Raw genomic sequence first — 11747 nt, 5'->3', positions numbered from 1 at the left:
TGGTTGTTTAAAACTTTGATCAGATCACCTCCCTGCACGAACCTTCCCACAGCTTTCTATGGCATGTAAAATGAAATCCAAACCCTTCCAGGCCCCATGTGACCTGGTCCCTCCGCTCCATTCCTTGTACCCCTCACTCCCTGCTGCCCTCCTGGCATTTAGGAAGACAGGCTTGTTTCCTTTCCCAGCTATTCCAAGTTCATCCCCAAGTCAGGGTCTTTGCACTTGCCGTTTCCTTGACCCAGAACATTCTTCAACCAGATCTCAGTCTGGCTACTGCTTCTCTTTGTTCCAGCACAAGAATCACTGACTCCACGGAGCGTGCACTCCTGACCAGACTGTCACCTCATTTAACAGGCTCTACACAATTTTATGTGTAATTTACCCACCGTCTATCTCTACCTAGTAGAATATTCCATGACAACAGTGCTGTGTCTGTCTTTGTTCTGTTCCCCTTGCTATATCCCCATCACTAAAACAGCATCTAGCACGTTAGCATCCAACAAATGTTTGTTGAGTGTTAATGAAATTGCACCAGTACAGGGTTAGGAATCTGGGCCTTGGACTCACAGAAACCTGGCTGCAAATACTGAGTTTGCAATTTTCAGTCCTGTGGCTTAGTTGGGTAAGTTAAATTAAAGCCTTGATTTATCTATGAAATAAAAATAATCATGGGACAAAACAAATCCAAATTTAGACAAAGGTAACTGGGACTTCGGTTTCCTTGGTCAGACTTCATACTGTTCTTGACTCTAATTCATGTAGCTTTCTTTTAATTTCCAAACCCAAACTGGAGCTCCATGATGGAGGGGTGAGGGAAGAAAAGGAAAAACAGAGAACCACCCAACGCTTCAGGTCATCATAGATAAAAGTTTTCTCAGAGACACGAGGGTGCAGTCCCGAGAGGCCTGGGGGCTCTGAGGTGGGGTCTCACTGCAGGCGCCTCTCTCCCAGACGGCCAGGACCAGGCGGGCAGTGCCACGGAGAGGACTTCATGGTGACCAAATATCTGAGTGAATTCAAGCTCTTCCTTAGAATATTAGACTTAAGAGCAAGAGCAAGAGTTAGTTTTATTAGGAAAAAAAAATACATTTTCCAATATGGGAGTTTGGGGACCTTTAGAGCTGTGTTGACAGATGGATCCTAGAGGACACTCAGAGGCAGCTACTGACCGATGTCAACCCGGGGTTCCTTTGGCCACCAGAACTGGAGGCCTCTGCTGGGAATGGCCTTGGCGCCTTCAGAGGTTTTCTCTATACGGGGACAGTCACATGACATTGTATGCTCTACTTACTCAAGGTCAGGGGGAAACTTCCAAAGCATTAGAAAAAGACTCTAATGACTCATTTTTTTAAGCATACTTCCTATACCTTAACTTGTATTTCAAGGCCACCAATGCTTTTCAGTTAAGTATCTTGTGCTTTGTGAAGATCTAGTCTTATTTTCTCCTAAAGGCCCTTTTCCCCAGGGCACGTGACCCCTTAGGGCACTGGTGGTGCAGACAGGTGAAAGCAATCATAGGGCCTGGTAGGGGGAGGCTGCTCATTTACTAGGATCTTAATGGGAGTATTTCCAACTTGGGTTATGTAGGTTCATGGAACCAGGTTTGCAACCGACTAGTTCTGTGACTCATTCGGGTAAGCAAATCTCTTTGTTCAAAAGGACTTTGGATGATCCATCTTGAGAACTTTTGGGGTACTGGATAATGCGTACATTGTAGAGGGAGGGGACACACCCAAAACAACTCGTCTTTCTCTTGCTTGTATCTGGATGGAAATACAGCTTTGTCTTTGCCTGGGTGACATAAAAAGGTGAAGACAAGAGATCTCGGATTATATTTAATCGTAACTATCAAAGGTCGTGGAGGAGCACCACAATCAGCGGCTCTCCAGCCGGACTCTGTGTCCACGTGCCAGTGGCTCTGCTTTAGCTCCACGTGGGGTTTCCCCATGTGGGCTTCTGGCATGGGGCCCTGGTCTGCAGGACACTGGGGTGCTTTTGTGTCCCTTGCTGACACCACGGCATTGTGTTTTCCTACCCATTAACCAAGAATAAATGACCTAGATATTGTGCCTATTAAAGCCCCATTTTTCTTCTGCCCTTTTGTTCTCTAGTGTACCACATTATCACAGGCTGCACACGTTTTTAAGTATTCTCAGTCTCAGATGCCCTTTCGAGGGAGGAATAGGAAGGTTTTGTGTGTTTCTGTGTAGCTCTCTGGAGTGGAATTATGTGAATGTCATTCTCCTCCTCCTAGTCTCGTCTTGAAAACCTCAGTTTAGAGTAGCACTAACAGCAAAGCTACTATATGAGGACATATCAAGAAATGGCACAGAAGCCAGAATGCTGTATTTGCATCTACTGCGAATACAAAATACAGTGTGGACACCGGTTCCCCGACTTCCTACGTTCTATAATGACATCTCTGCATATCGTGGGTCACTTTTATTAAAAGCATCATTACTACAGTTGGCAGCAATTTACATTTTATCTTACATGATAGCAGTTTTCAAAGGAAAAAAATAAAAGGACATCACAACAAAGAAAAACAATACATTTACAAAGTCATGTCTGTAAACTTCAAGGCTAGTTTAGAGCTGAGGTAATGCTGTTTAGCTTTGTGGCTAAAGTAACAAAGTCCTTTAATTTTAAAAAGGTACCTGATTCTCTCTTCTCTCACTCTTTATTTATCTATTTATTTTGCTTATACCAGTGCATTACAAGATCACGAGACAATGGAACTGGAGTTCTGGCTGGTGAGAACCCTCCCAGTAGGTTAATTTCCAAAGGGACCCTTCACATTCAACAGCTGCCTTATTATTGCTGCGTCTCCGGGTGGAGACGTTCACACTAACGTGGAGATTGTCAGAGTGTCTGGATGTTTGTGTGTTAGCAAGGGTGGGAAACCCCACCCAGTCAAAAAGGAAAAAAAAAAAAAAAAAAAGAGCAAGTATGATATGTATGGTAAATTTCATCTTGACCTTCACAGCAAAAAAAAAAAATTAAAAATTAAAAAAATTAAATATATAACTTCATACTTCCTTTAAGCAGCACTTCCTCCCAGCAGTGCTGCTCAGTCACAAATTGCTCTTTTATTATAATACCAATGGTACCAAAAGAAAACAAAACAAAAAAAAAGCAGAGCATTATGTAAGTTTCCTTAAAAAAGACATGATCACCTCTCAAATTTCATCTCTCCTAGGGATAATAAATAATGCACTGCACAATACTTAATGACCAAGATACCTTTTGACACACCTGTATAACATGACTTGGACTTTTTTTTCTTTTTCTTTTCTTTCTTTCTTTCTTTTTTTTTGTTTGCTACACTATGTTACAGAACAGCTTATAAAACTAGGTATGAACATTAACTGTGAGTGTAAACAGTAGGACTACCACTTGTCAAAAGTTTTAAACACTTTAACTGGAACTGGTTCTGGTTATTCGTCATTTTCGTGGTTTTCTATTTCGTCGCCCCCATCGAGTGAGTCTAGCTCTTCACCCTGTGCTATTTCATCTTCTAGGACGGAGGACTCGGCGGTTTTGTCCAGGCTCTCCTCAGCATCGCTGCCTTCCAGGTTCTCCTCATCTTTGAAGGGGGCCCCCTCGGCTTTGTCGGGGGCCTTTTCCTCGCCGGAGCCCACGGCATTCTGGAGTCCCGCCAGGGCTGGGAAGCCGGGCAGTGTCAATCCGCCCAGTCCTGGAGGTAGGAACATGGACGGGTAGAAGAGGCCGGGGGCCATGGTGGACAGCAGGAATGGGCTGAAGGCCAGCGGGCTGGAGGGCAAGCCGGCCGGGGCAGTAGCAGCACCAACAGATCCGTTTGCAGAGTCAGGGGCCGAAACGGCGTCTGTGCTTTTCTCAGAGTCTTTGTTCTCCTCTTCATTCTCATTTCCTTTCTCGTCCGCCTTGGAAGGGCCGTCTTCAGGCTCTCCTTGGCTCGGAGCAGCAGGGGTGTTTCCAGCAGCAGTGGAGAGGGGGCTGTTGAGCAGGCCGCCCAGCCCAAACACGTTGGGCAGGCCGGCCATGCCTGGCAGCATCAGGGGCAGCACGGCGGCCGGGCCCTTGGAGTCGCCTCCTGCAGCCGCAGCTGTCGCCAGTCCTGGAGGGAAGCCCATGAGGCCTGCCAGCTGGAGAGACTGCAGATTCTGGAGATTCTGGAGGCTCGTGAGGTCCATTCCAGCAAACAGGCTGTTCACCAGCAGAGGGTTGATTCCGGAAGTGGAGGCCACAGCGGCAGCGGCTGCAGCTGCTCTGGCAATTTCGCTTTTGGGCCTTCTCCCTCTCCTGCTCGCGCCTTCTCCCCGCACAACCGGTCCAGTGAGCAGACGGTCAAACATCGACTCCGGAACAAAGCCCTGGAAGAAAGAGAGTGGCAAACAATGGCTTCGTAAAAGATGCTGAAGAAAATTCAAGTCTATACCTATGGCTGGTGCTGGAGCTCTACTCAATTCCCAAGATAGAAGTGTTAAAAAAAAAAAACCATCTCGAATTTAACTTTTTATTTCTTTGGTCAAACCAACTAGCCATTTTCCCAAGGAGTCCTGAATTTAAAATTGTAACATGAGCCTCTGTGAGGAACTGAAAGCTGATATTCTAAATGGAAAAATACAAGCAATTGTTTCCATTCTAAAAGTTCAATGATAAAACTTAAGAAAGCAAAACTTCTGTTTCTTAGCATTTTGTTTGTTCAATGATTTATACTGAGTCCTAGAACTATCAAAGGCTCTTCTATCAGTGAGGTAAATAAGTTTATCTGAAGCCATGATGAACTCAAGAAATAATACACCAGGAAATAGTTGAGAAATATGGAAAATTTGGTGAATTAAAACTACATTTTAGTTTCTACTCTTCAGAAGCGAAAATTGATGTTCTCACAAACACCTGCACATGACTGTTTACAGCACCTCTGTTCATAATTGTCAAAATCTGGAAACACCCAGATGTCCTGTGGTGGGTGAATGGCTACACACTGCAGGACCCCCATGCTGAGAAGCGCCAACCCCGCCCCCTTCAGCAATAAAAAAGAACCAACTCTTGATTCGCACAACAACTTGGATGAATCTTCAGGGCATTATGCTGAGTGAAAAAACGTGGACTCAAGAGGTACCATACTGGATGTTTCCATTTCTCTGATGGTCTCAAAAAGACCAAAACTAGAAGGTGGAGGCCAGGCCAGTGGTTGACAGGGGGTAAGGGTGGGGGTGGCGACTAAGTAAAGGACAGTCCAAGGAATTTTGGGGGGCGATGGAGCTGTTCTGTATTCCCATCAAGGTGGCGGGTTACAGCAATCTGTATGTGTGTTAAATTTATAGTAACTATACACCAAGAGACAAGTCAATTTTATTGAATAATAATTTAAACAAGCAAAAGAACCAGCCCATCAACATAATTTTAAAAAGAAAATAATAATGGAAGAAAAAAAACATTTTCAGCAGAACTGTTGTATTTTTTGTTTGTTTCCTAATCAGAAATTGCAGTTAACAATCTTAATGCACTCCATCACCACAAATTCGGTTCAGCAGACAGCCCAGTGACTAGGTTACCGGTACGTAGCAAGGAGCTCTTCAAAACTGTGGCTGTTTCTAGAATCCTTCTAATCAGAGCTGACAGATTAATCTACTTTAGATTAATGATGTACTGAGGTATGAAATAATGTATGAAAAGATGTATGAGTATGATGTATTATGCCAATTCTTTAAAGTTAAGAATGAGTTAAAGTTGCACAATTAATGGGCAACAGAAAAGAAAGGAAAATGCTGGGAAACAATTTTGTAGAGATGTGTGATGGAAACGTGGGGCTGCACTTACAGACTGCTTGACGATACCAGTCCAGTCTGGGGCGACTGCAAACTCAGGATTTTCTTCCAGCCACCTGGGGAGATCCTTCATTGGAGGTGCCATAGCTCCACCCATCTGGGAGAGACACAAGCAAACAATTAAAGAAACCACAGAATCTTCTCTTTACATACTCTGGAAGAAAAGGGGTTCTTCTTCCTTGCAAATGATGGGAAAATGCTTCTTTCTGGGATAAGAAGTCACAAAGAGATCAGTTCCCCTCCCCAGAGCTTTTACCTTCTTCCCATTGCGTTTATTGACAACGGGCACCCTTTCTTCGCCTGTCAAAGTGTTTATATCCAATTTATTAGGGTTTCGACACCTATGTCGCTTCTGTTTCGGTTTCTGAAAGGAGGAGAACAGCACATCTGCATTCTTCTGCAAAAACAGTAAGAAAATGTATTCAGTATTACTCTTTCCTATGTAAAAGATAAGGAGAGCAGCCAAGTCACGTACAAGGACTACTATGGATGTTTCTAGAAATATTACTTTTTCTCAAAAACTCCTATTTTTGTTTCCTGTGCATTAAGGAATTAAATAAATATGTAAGCTGAGAATCTGCATTCCCTTTTGTCTATGAACAATCCCACAGTATTCTTTCTTTAAATGTTAACTGAGTTGTGGTTATCTTTAAAGGAAACTTTCTGTAGTATCTTTACTAATTTCTGGTTACTAACTTAAATGAACACAGAGATAACAACACATTTAGTGACCAAAAAAACTGTCTATGACAACACACACAAGGGATAAAAGAATGTGGGAGGGGAGGCATTCTGGTGGATAGTTACACTAGGCTGAATTCAACTTAATAAAATGCAAAATCCTACTTTAAACGTTTTCACTCACATAAGTACTGGAAGTAAAAGACTCACATCATAGCTAGCAAACAGTTCACATGACAAATCGTCTGGAGATACTAATTGCCTAATGCTTAATTAAGGCATAAGTGCTACTGAATTGCTTCAAAGAAACTAATAAAGTCTCGGACTGTGTCAACTGGTCAAATCTCAAAAAGTAATCTCGGCTTCATCGTACCCTGTGCTGGTCAGACGCTGTCTGGAGACCAATGAAGACACATTCAAGGTTATCTGAGCACCGAGACCACCCGGAACCCTGTCATACAACAACTAAAAGCAAATCACGCTTGTGGGGTGGGAAAGGCAAGAATAAGTGATAACTGTCTTCAGGTAACTTTAAGGCCGCCCTTTGGTAGGGCAGAGCTGAAACTAGTCTCCCTCAGGTTAGAGATACAATGGTGAAAAACGGGCAAAGACTCAGTCAAGGGATTCCAACGAAAGGCAGAGAGACTTCTATGCCGTGGGGAAGCATGAGCTGAATGGCCCTACGGTATTACAAATTCTGTAGTACTTACTGGTACATAACTTGGCATATCAACAGTGTAAGTAGGATGCAGCTTAAGCCATTCAACTAAATCCTTATTTTTAGGAGCGTCTTCCCCCACCAGCCTAGTCCCATCTTCTAGATTGATAACGGGGATCCGTGTATCTGGGTCCAGCTCTCCAGGAGAAGGAATATTTCTTGTTGGTGGGGTCTCTATGTCTTCTTCAAAAGCTTTGGTCACCTCAGCATCCTCCTGCAGAAAGTGATAAGGGTCTGAATTCTCACAACGAGAGACATTCCGACAGTGTCCTATTCCAAGAAAATGCTATCCTAATGTAATGGATCTTTGACTGAAAAGGGAAAAAAGTTTCTTGGAACAATGTCAATCATGGAATAACTGCTGAGTTGCTTCTAATACTATTCTTCACCGTAGGATTCAGAATTAGTTAGAAAAGCCACAGTCCATCCCACCTTCACCCACTGAAACCCTAAGCAAGTCACTAGGAAGACAGCTCGGACATGGTCAGCTTGAGCTTGACCTGCACACAAGACAGAATGCTCTGTCATTTGTGGGGACTCCGTGGATAACATAATTAAGGACAATATATAATTAAAGCACTGTTCCAAAAACCAAGTTTATAAGTACATTACTGGGGTCTCTGCACAGGACAATTCTGTGGGTAGTACGCTATTACACATTAGGTTTGTGTGGCATAAGATGAACCCCCAGCTGAAGTTTAGATTCTGCCATCATCCCACAGACACTGGTCCTCAAACTCTTATTTCACTCTCCAAACATCTTCTCTATCAAACCAGTTTTCTATTCTTCAGGCTCCTACCTTGGTTCAGGCCTTCGTCACGCCTTTCCCGTGGAACTGCAATATTCCTAAACCATGTTTCTGATTCTAGCTCCACCCCGTCTTCGGTCCAGCCTACATGCTCTTACTCTGGAGTCAGTTTTCTAAAATGCTTCTCTGCCCAGTTCAAAGAATTGTGTCACATCACTCCTCTACTGAACCTACTTCAACAACTGCATCCCCACCACCTTCAGGACAAAATCCAAGTTCTTCAGCAGGGCCATCAAGGCCCTCCGTGATGTGCTTCCTGCCTCAGCTCAAGCTCACCTCCGCTGAACCTCACCTCCTCACCAGGTTCCTCGGCTACAACCTTCAGTTCATTGCACACCAGAGGCCCTCCCTTCCCCCTCTCCACCCCAACCTTTAGAAAGGCCGGCTCCTACTCAGTCTTCAAAACCTAGCCCTAGTCTGACCATCCCAAGGAAGCTTCTTTAGCTGCCCTCCACTCCAACCTTTCTGGATCACGTGCACCTTCTTCTGGACTCACAAATTTCCCCAGACATGCCTTGGTCATGACACAGACACTCAACTGGGATGCATTATTATTACTTTATCTTTCACCCACCCTAGAGACCATGTTCTCTAGTGTGAGCACCTGTCCGGCCTTTAATTTTTGCATACTAGCACCTGGCACCGTGGGCACTGGCTCTGAGGATGCTGCTGAGTACATAATCGCTATACCCTTCCTTTCCACACAGCCCAAAATGGTCTCCAGTTAAAGCGCTGACATAATGCTAGAATCTAGGATTTGGCCTGTACAAACATACAAGTAACATTTGTAGCTGTCAGCACCTCTTCCCTACTCAGGGGATTTACAGACCAATCAGTGTTTTCTTATACTTCGTGTGCCTGCAGTATACCCTCCACAATGTTAAATGGGGAAGTCCCTACATTCCAGCATTTGACAGTGAAAAAAGAGAATTAAAAGGCCATTCACTAAGATTGATTAGGAATTCTCTCAGACTTGAATGGAGTCGCTAAATATGACCTCAGAAAAAGAAAAACAATGAACAGCTTAAAGTATGTAGAATGAAAAGTCAGCCCCCGGTTGGATATAGGTGGCTTCAGGACAACTGCATCTGGGGCCCACGGACTATTAACTCCTGACACCTGGTCCACAGAGAAGTGTGTGCTGTGATCTAAACACTGAACACAAAAATGAAGGAGGGGCTGGATGTCAGCTGCAGAAATTCCACAATTTGTTGATGTTTCCGGAGAAAAGATTTTCCAGTGAGTTTCAAGTGGAAAGACCAGCACCTCTGAGACAACCCTGTTTGGGAACCACACGCCTAGAAATGACATTTTAACTGACGGGATAACCAGGCTAAGCCGACCCTGTAGAACAAGGTGTACTTCTACAAGAGGCTAAATGCAATCACGTGACCAACAAAGACGGCTGTTATCATGATTGATGTATTGTTAATCAGTGTTTAAAATTTACTTCTGACCACCTGGCTGCTTCTGTTTTAATTAGACCCCACCAAGGGCAGAGAAATGTCAGTGAATGCTATTCTGTCATTTCTGCACTGGCTTCAACTCAGCCAGATCTTTTCTTACTCTTTAAAGTTACTGAGCTTCTTCTAGGTTCAAGAAATGGAAAACAGGCCAATAGTCATGGTATAAGGACAGCTGTTCTTCAGTGAAGAATGGTGTCCCCCTGAATTTCAAACATCAATGTTTCCTAACTGTGTCCTACTGCCTGAGGGAGCGCCTGTGGTGACTCAGGTTCCCGCATGTCCTGCGGCCTCAGCCTAATGCACTCCAGGGCCACATGGTGATTCAAGTTTCAAACCCACATGCTCAGGAAATCTAGTACAAATTAACCCTTTAAAAAAGGAATACACGGCATCGGATTCTTTGAGGTGATACTTTTAGTTGGTGTGACTGAAGCAGTTAGAGAGGAGGGTTGTTTTGATTACACCTGCACTCATTTCTTTTGAATTTAAAAAGGAAAAGCTGAAATCTACTGATATATACATTTCATTCAAGTCTAAACACGCCAAGACCTTCATTCAGATTTTTAAAATATCTATTTGTAATCACTAGTTTCGTATCTTAGTCTGAAACTGGACATTTAGACTAATCTCATAAATGCCGGGTCCCAAAGAAATCAATATTTTTTCAGAGAAGCTTTTTCCACCTCAAGAACTTAGAGATAACAATTTTAAGGTTTAGAAGGACATGCTTTTGTTGTGTGCTACTCTTCTGAAAGCAATCAATAAATCAGAACCTTGGAAAGGAGAAATCCTCAAACTACGCTTGGTTCAGACTGAGTGGGCTGTGCCAGCGACCAACACAACTTTCTAGCCCAGAACCATGACTGTTGACTGGGAATCTGTCTCTTCAGTGGAAGAAGCCAGCCTTAAGGCCACATCCCCGTGAGGCCCATGACCCAGCGCCAAGTAGGACAGGGCCCCCGGCAGTGGGCATGGGCGCGCTGGGTGCAGGCGAGCTCCGGCACTTACTGCACTCAGCGACGTCCGTTTGTGGCTCAGGAAAAGAAGGTCGAGGCCCTCTACGTTTTTCCTCCTTCCCCGCCTCCTCTTCATGGGAGGTTCTCCATCCACGAGGGAGCCATTAAGCAGATGCCTCGCGGGGGTGCGCGACAGGCCTGCCTGGAGCAGTTCCATCTGAGTCTTAAAGGCATCCGATACCGGTGTCGAGACATTCGGCAAGATAAACTTTGAAGTAAGAGATGAAAAATTTGAGGTAGAACTGGTTGCCTCTCTCGAGGCCTTTGATAAATCGACAACTTTTTCTTGTCCGTTTTCTGAGACCACCTGAGACTCCCGTAGCTGGGCAACCATCTCCATGAGATTTCGCCTCTTGGCAGCTCGCTCAGCCTCGATTTCGATTTTCCGCCTCCGTCTCCTCCGCTGGCGAGGGACTGACAGGTTGAGGGCGTCTTCCTATGGAAAAATTCCAAAACACAGTTGCAGTGAGTGACAGCTGTATCTGCTATGACAGCTGGCTTTTAGAACCAAGGGCAAGAAGCTTCAGGAACAGAGTACCGTGGCTGCCCAAAAGCACAGAACCAGACAGAGCTGGAGGCAATGCCAACGTTTACCTTATTTTAAACTTGCTGAACACAAGCTTCCAAATGGAGTTAAGCTTTCCAGAGCTTACCTTTAAACGGCAAAACAAACCCCATTCTAACTTACCTTTGCTAACTGTGGGGACGTGGTGAGGTCCTCGCGCCTGCCGACGTTTGCCTGCCCCACCATGGACAGCTCTGCAAAGCTCCTCTTCTGCAGAGCACCGTCCGAGGCGCTGGGCGTGTACCCAGGTAGGAGGCCCTGGAAATCAAACAGCTGCCGCCTATTGACCGGCCATTTGCCTTTCATCACTGCCTCGCAGATGTTGTCTAAGCGGTTTATCATGACTCGGTCCTGGAGGGAGAAGAGAAGTCCCATGAAATCGCCTTTGAAGTTACTAGAGGAACATGGCCACCCGGATGCTAAATGGCACAAAATGTTACAAGACAAATCCATGGGCAGAAAGGAAGGAAAAAAACAGCAAATAAATAAACAAAACCCATGCCAACTGTTTTGCTCACTGGTGGATGGTCTTAGTTGAAACCCATACGGTAAGCTCATTTTTCAATCAACACTGAACCACATTAAGGTAGAAAACACATTACATGACAGACACCACCAAAAGATCCCCTCCTCTGTCAAAAGTAACTCTTATTCGAGCTCAACAGAGAAGCAG

General features: G+C 44.6%; 1 protein-coding gene across 8 annotated transcripts in view; it reads right to left on the bottom strand.

Moving 5' to 3' along the window:
• Positions 1–2387: 2387 nt before the first annotated feature.
• CHD7 (chromodomain helicase DNA binding protein 7) overlaps positions 2388–11747 on the bottom strand; it is a 197471-nt gene continuing 188111 nt past the window's right edge. For 5 of the 8 annotated variants that reach the window (XM_077166842.1, XM_077166843.1, XM_077166841.1 and 2 more), the window contains exons 34-39: positions 11198–11425; positions 10502–10945; positions 7211–7432; positions 6076–6216; positions 5812–5916; positions 2388–4358 (exon numbers count right to left, since the gene is read on the bottom strand). In XM_077166842.1, the coding sequence (XP_077022957.1) occupies positions 3441–4358; positions 5812–5916; positions 6076–6216; positions 7211–7432; positions 10502–10945; positions 11198–11425 (2058 nt within the window). In that variant the 3' untranslated portion in view covers positions 2388–3440. The remainder of the gene's footprint in view (positions 4359–5811; positions 5917–6075; positions 6217–7210; positions 7433–10501; positions 10946–11197; positions 11426–11747) is intronic. The other 3 variants (XM_077166846.1, XM_077166847.1, XM_077166848.1) reach the window with 2 other exon arrangements.

Source organism: Tamandua tetradactyla, chromosome 6 (assembly GCF_023851605.1).
Source record: "Tamandua tetradactyla isolate mTamTet1 chromosome 6, mTamTet1.pri, whole genome shotgun sequence".
Classification (NCBI taxonomy): domain Eukaryota; kingdom Metazoa; phylum Chordata; class Mammalia; order Pilosa; family Myrmecophagidae; genus Tamandua; species Tamandua tetradactyla.
This window is presented reverse-complemented; position numbering and strand designations above follow the sequence as displayed.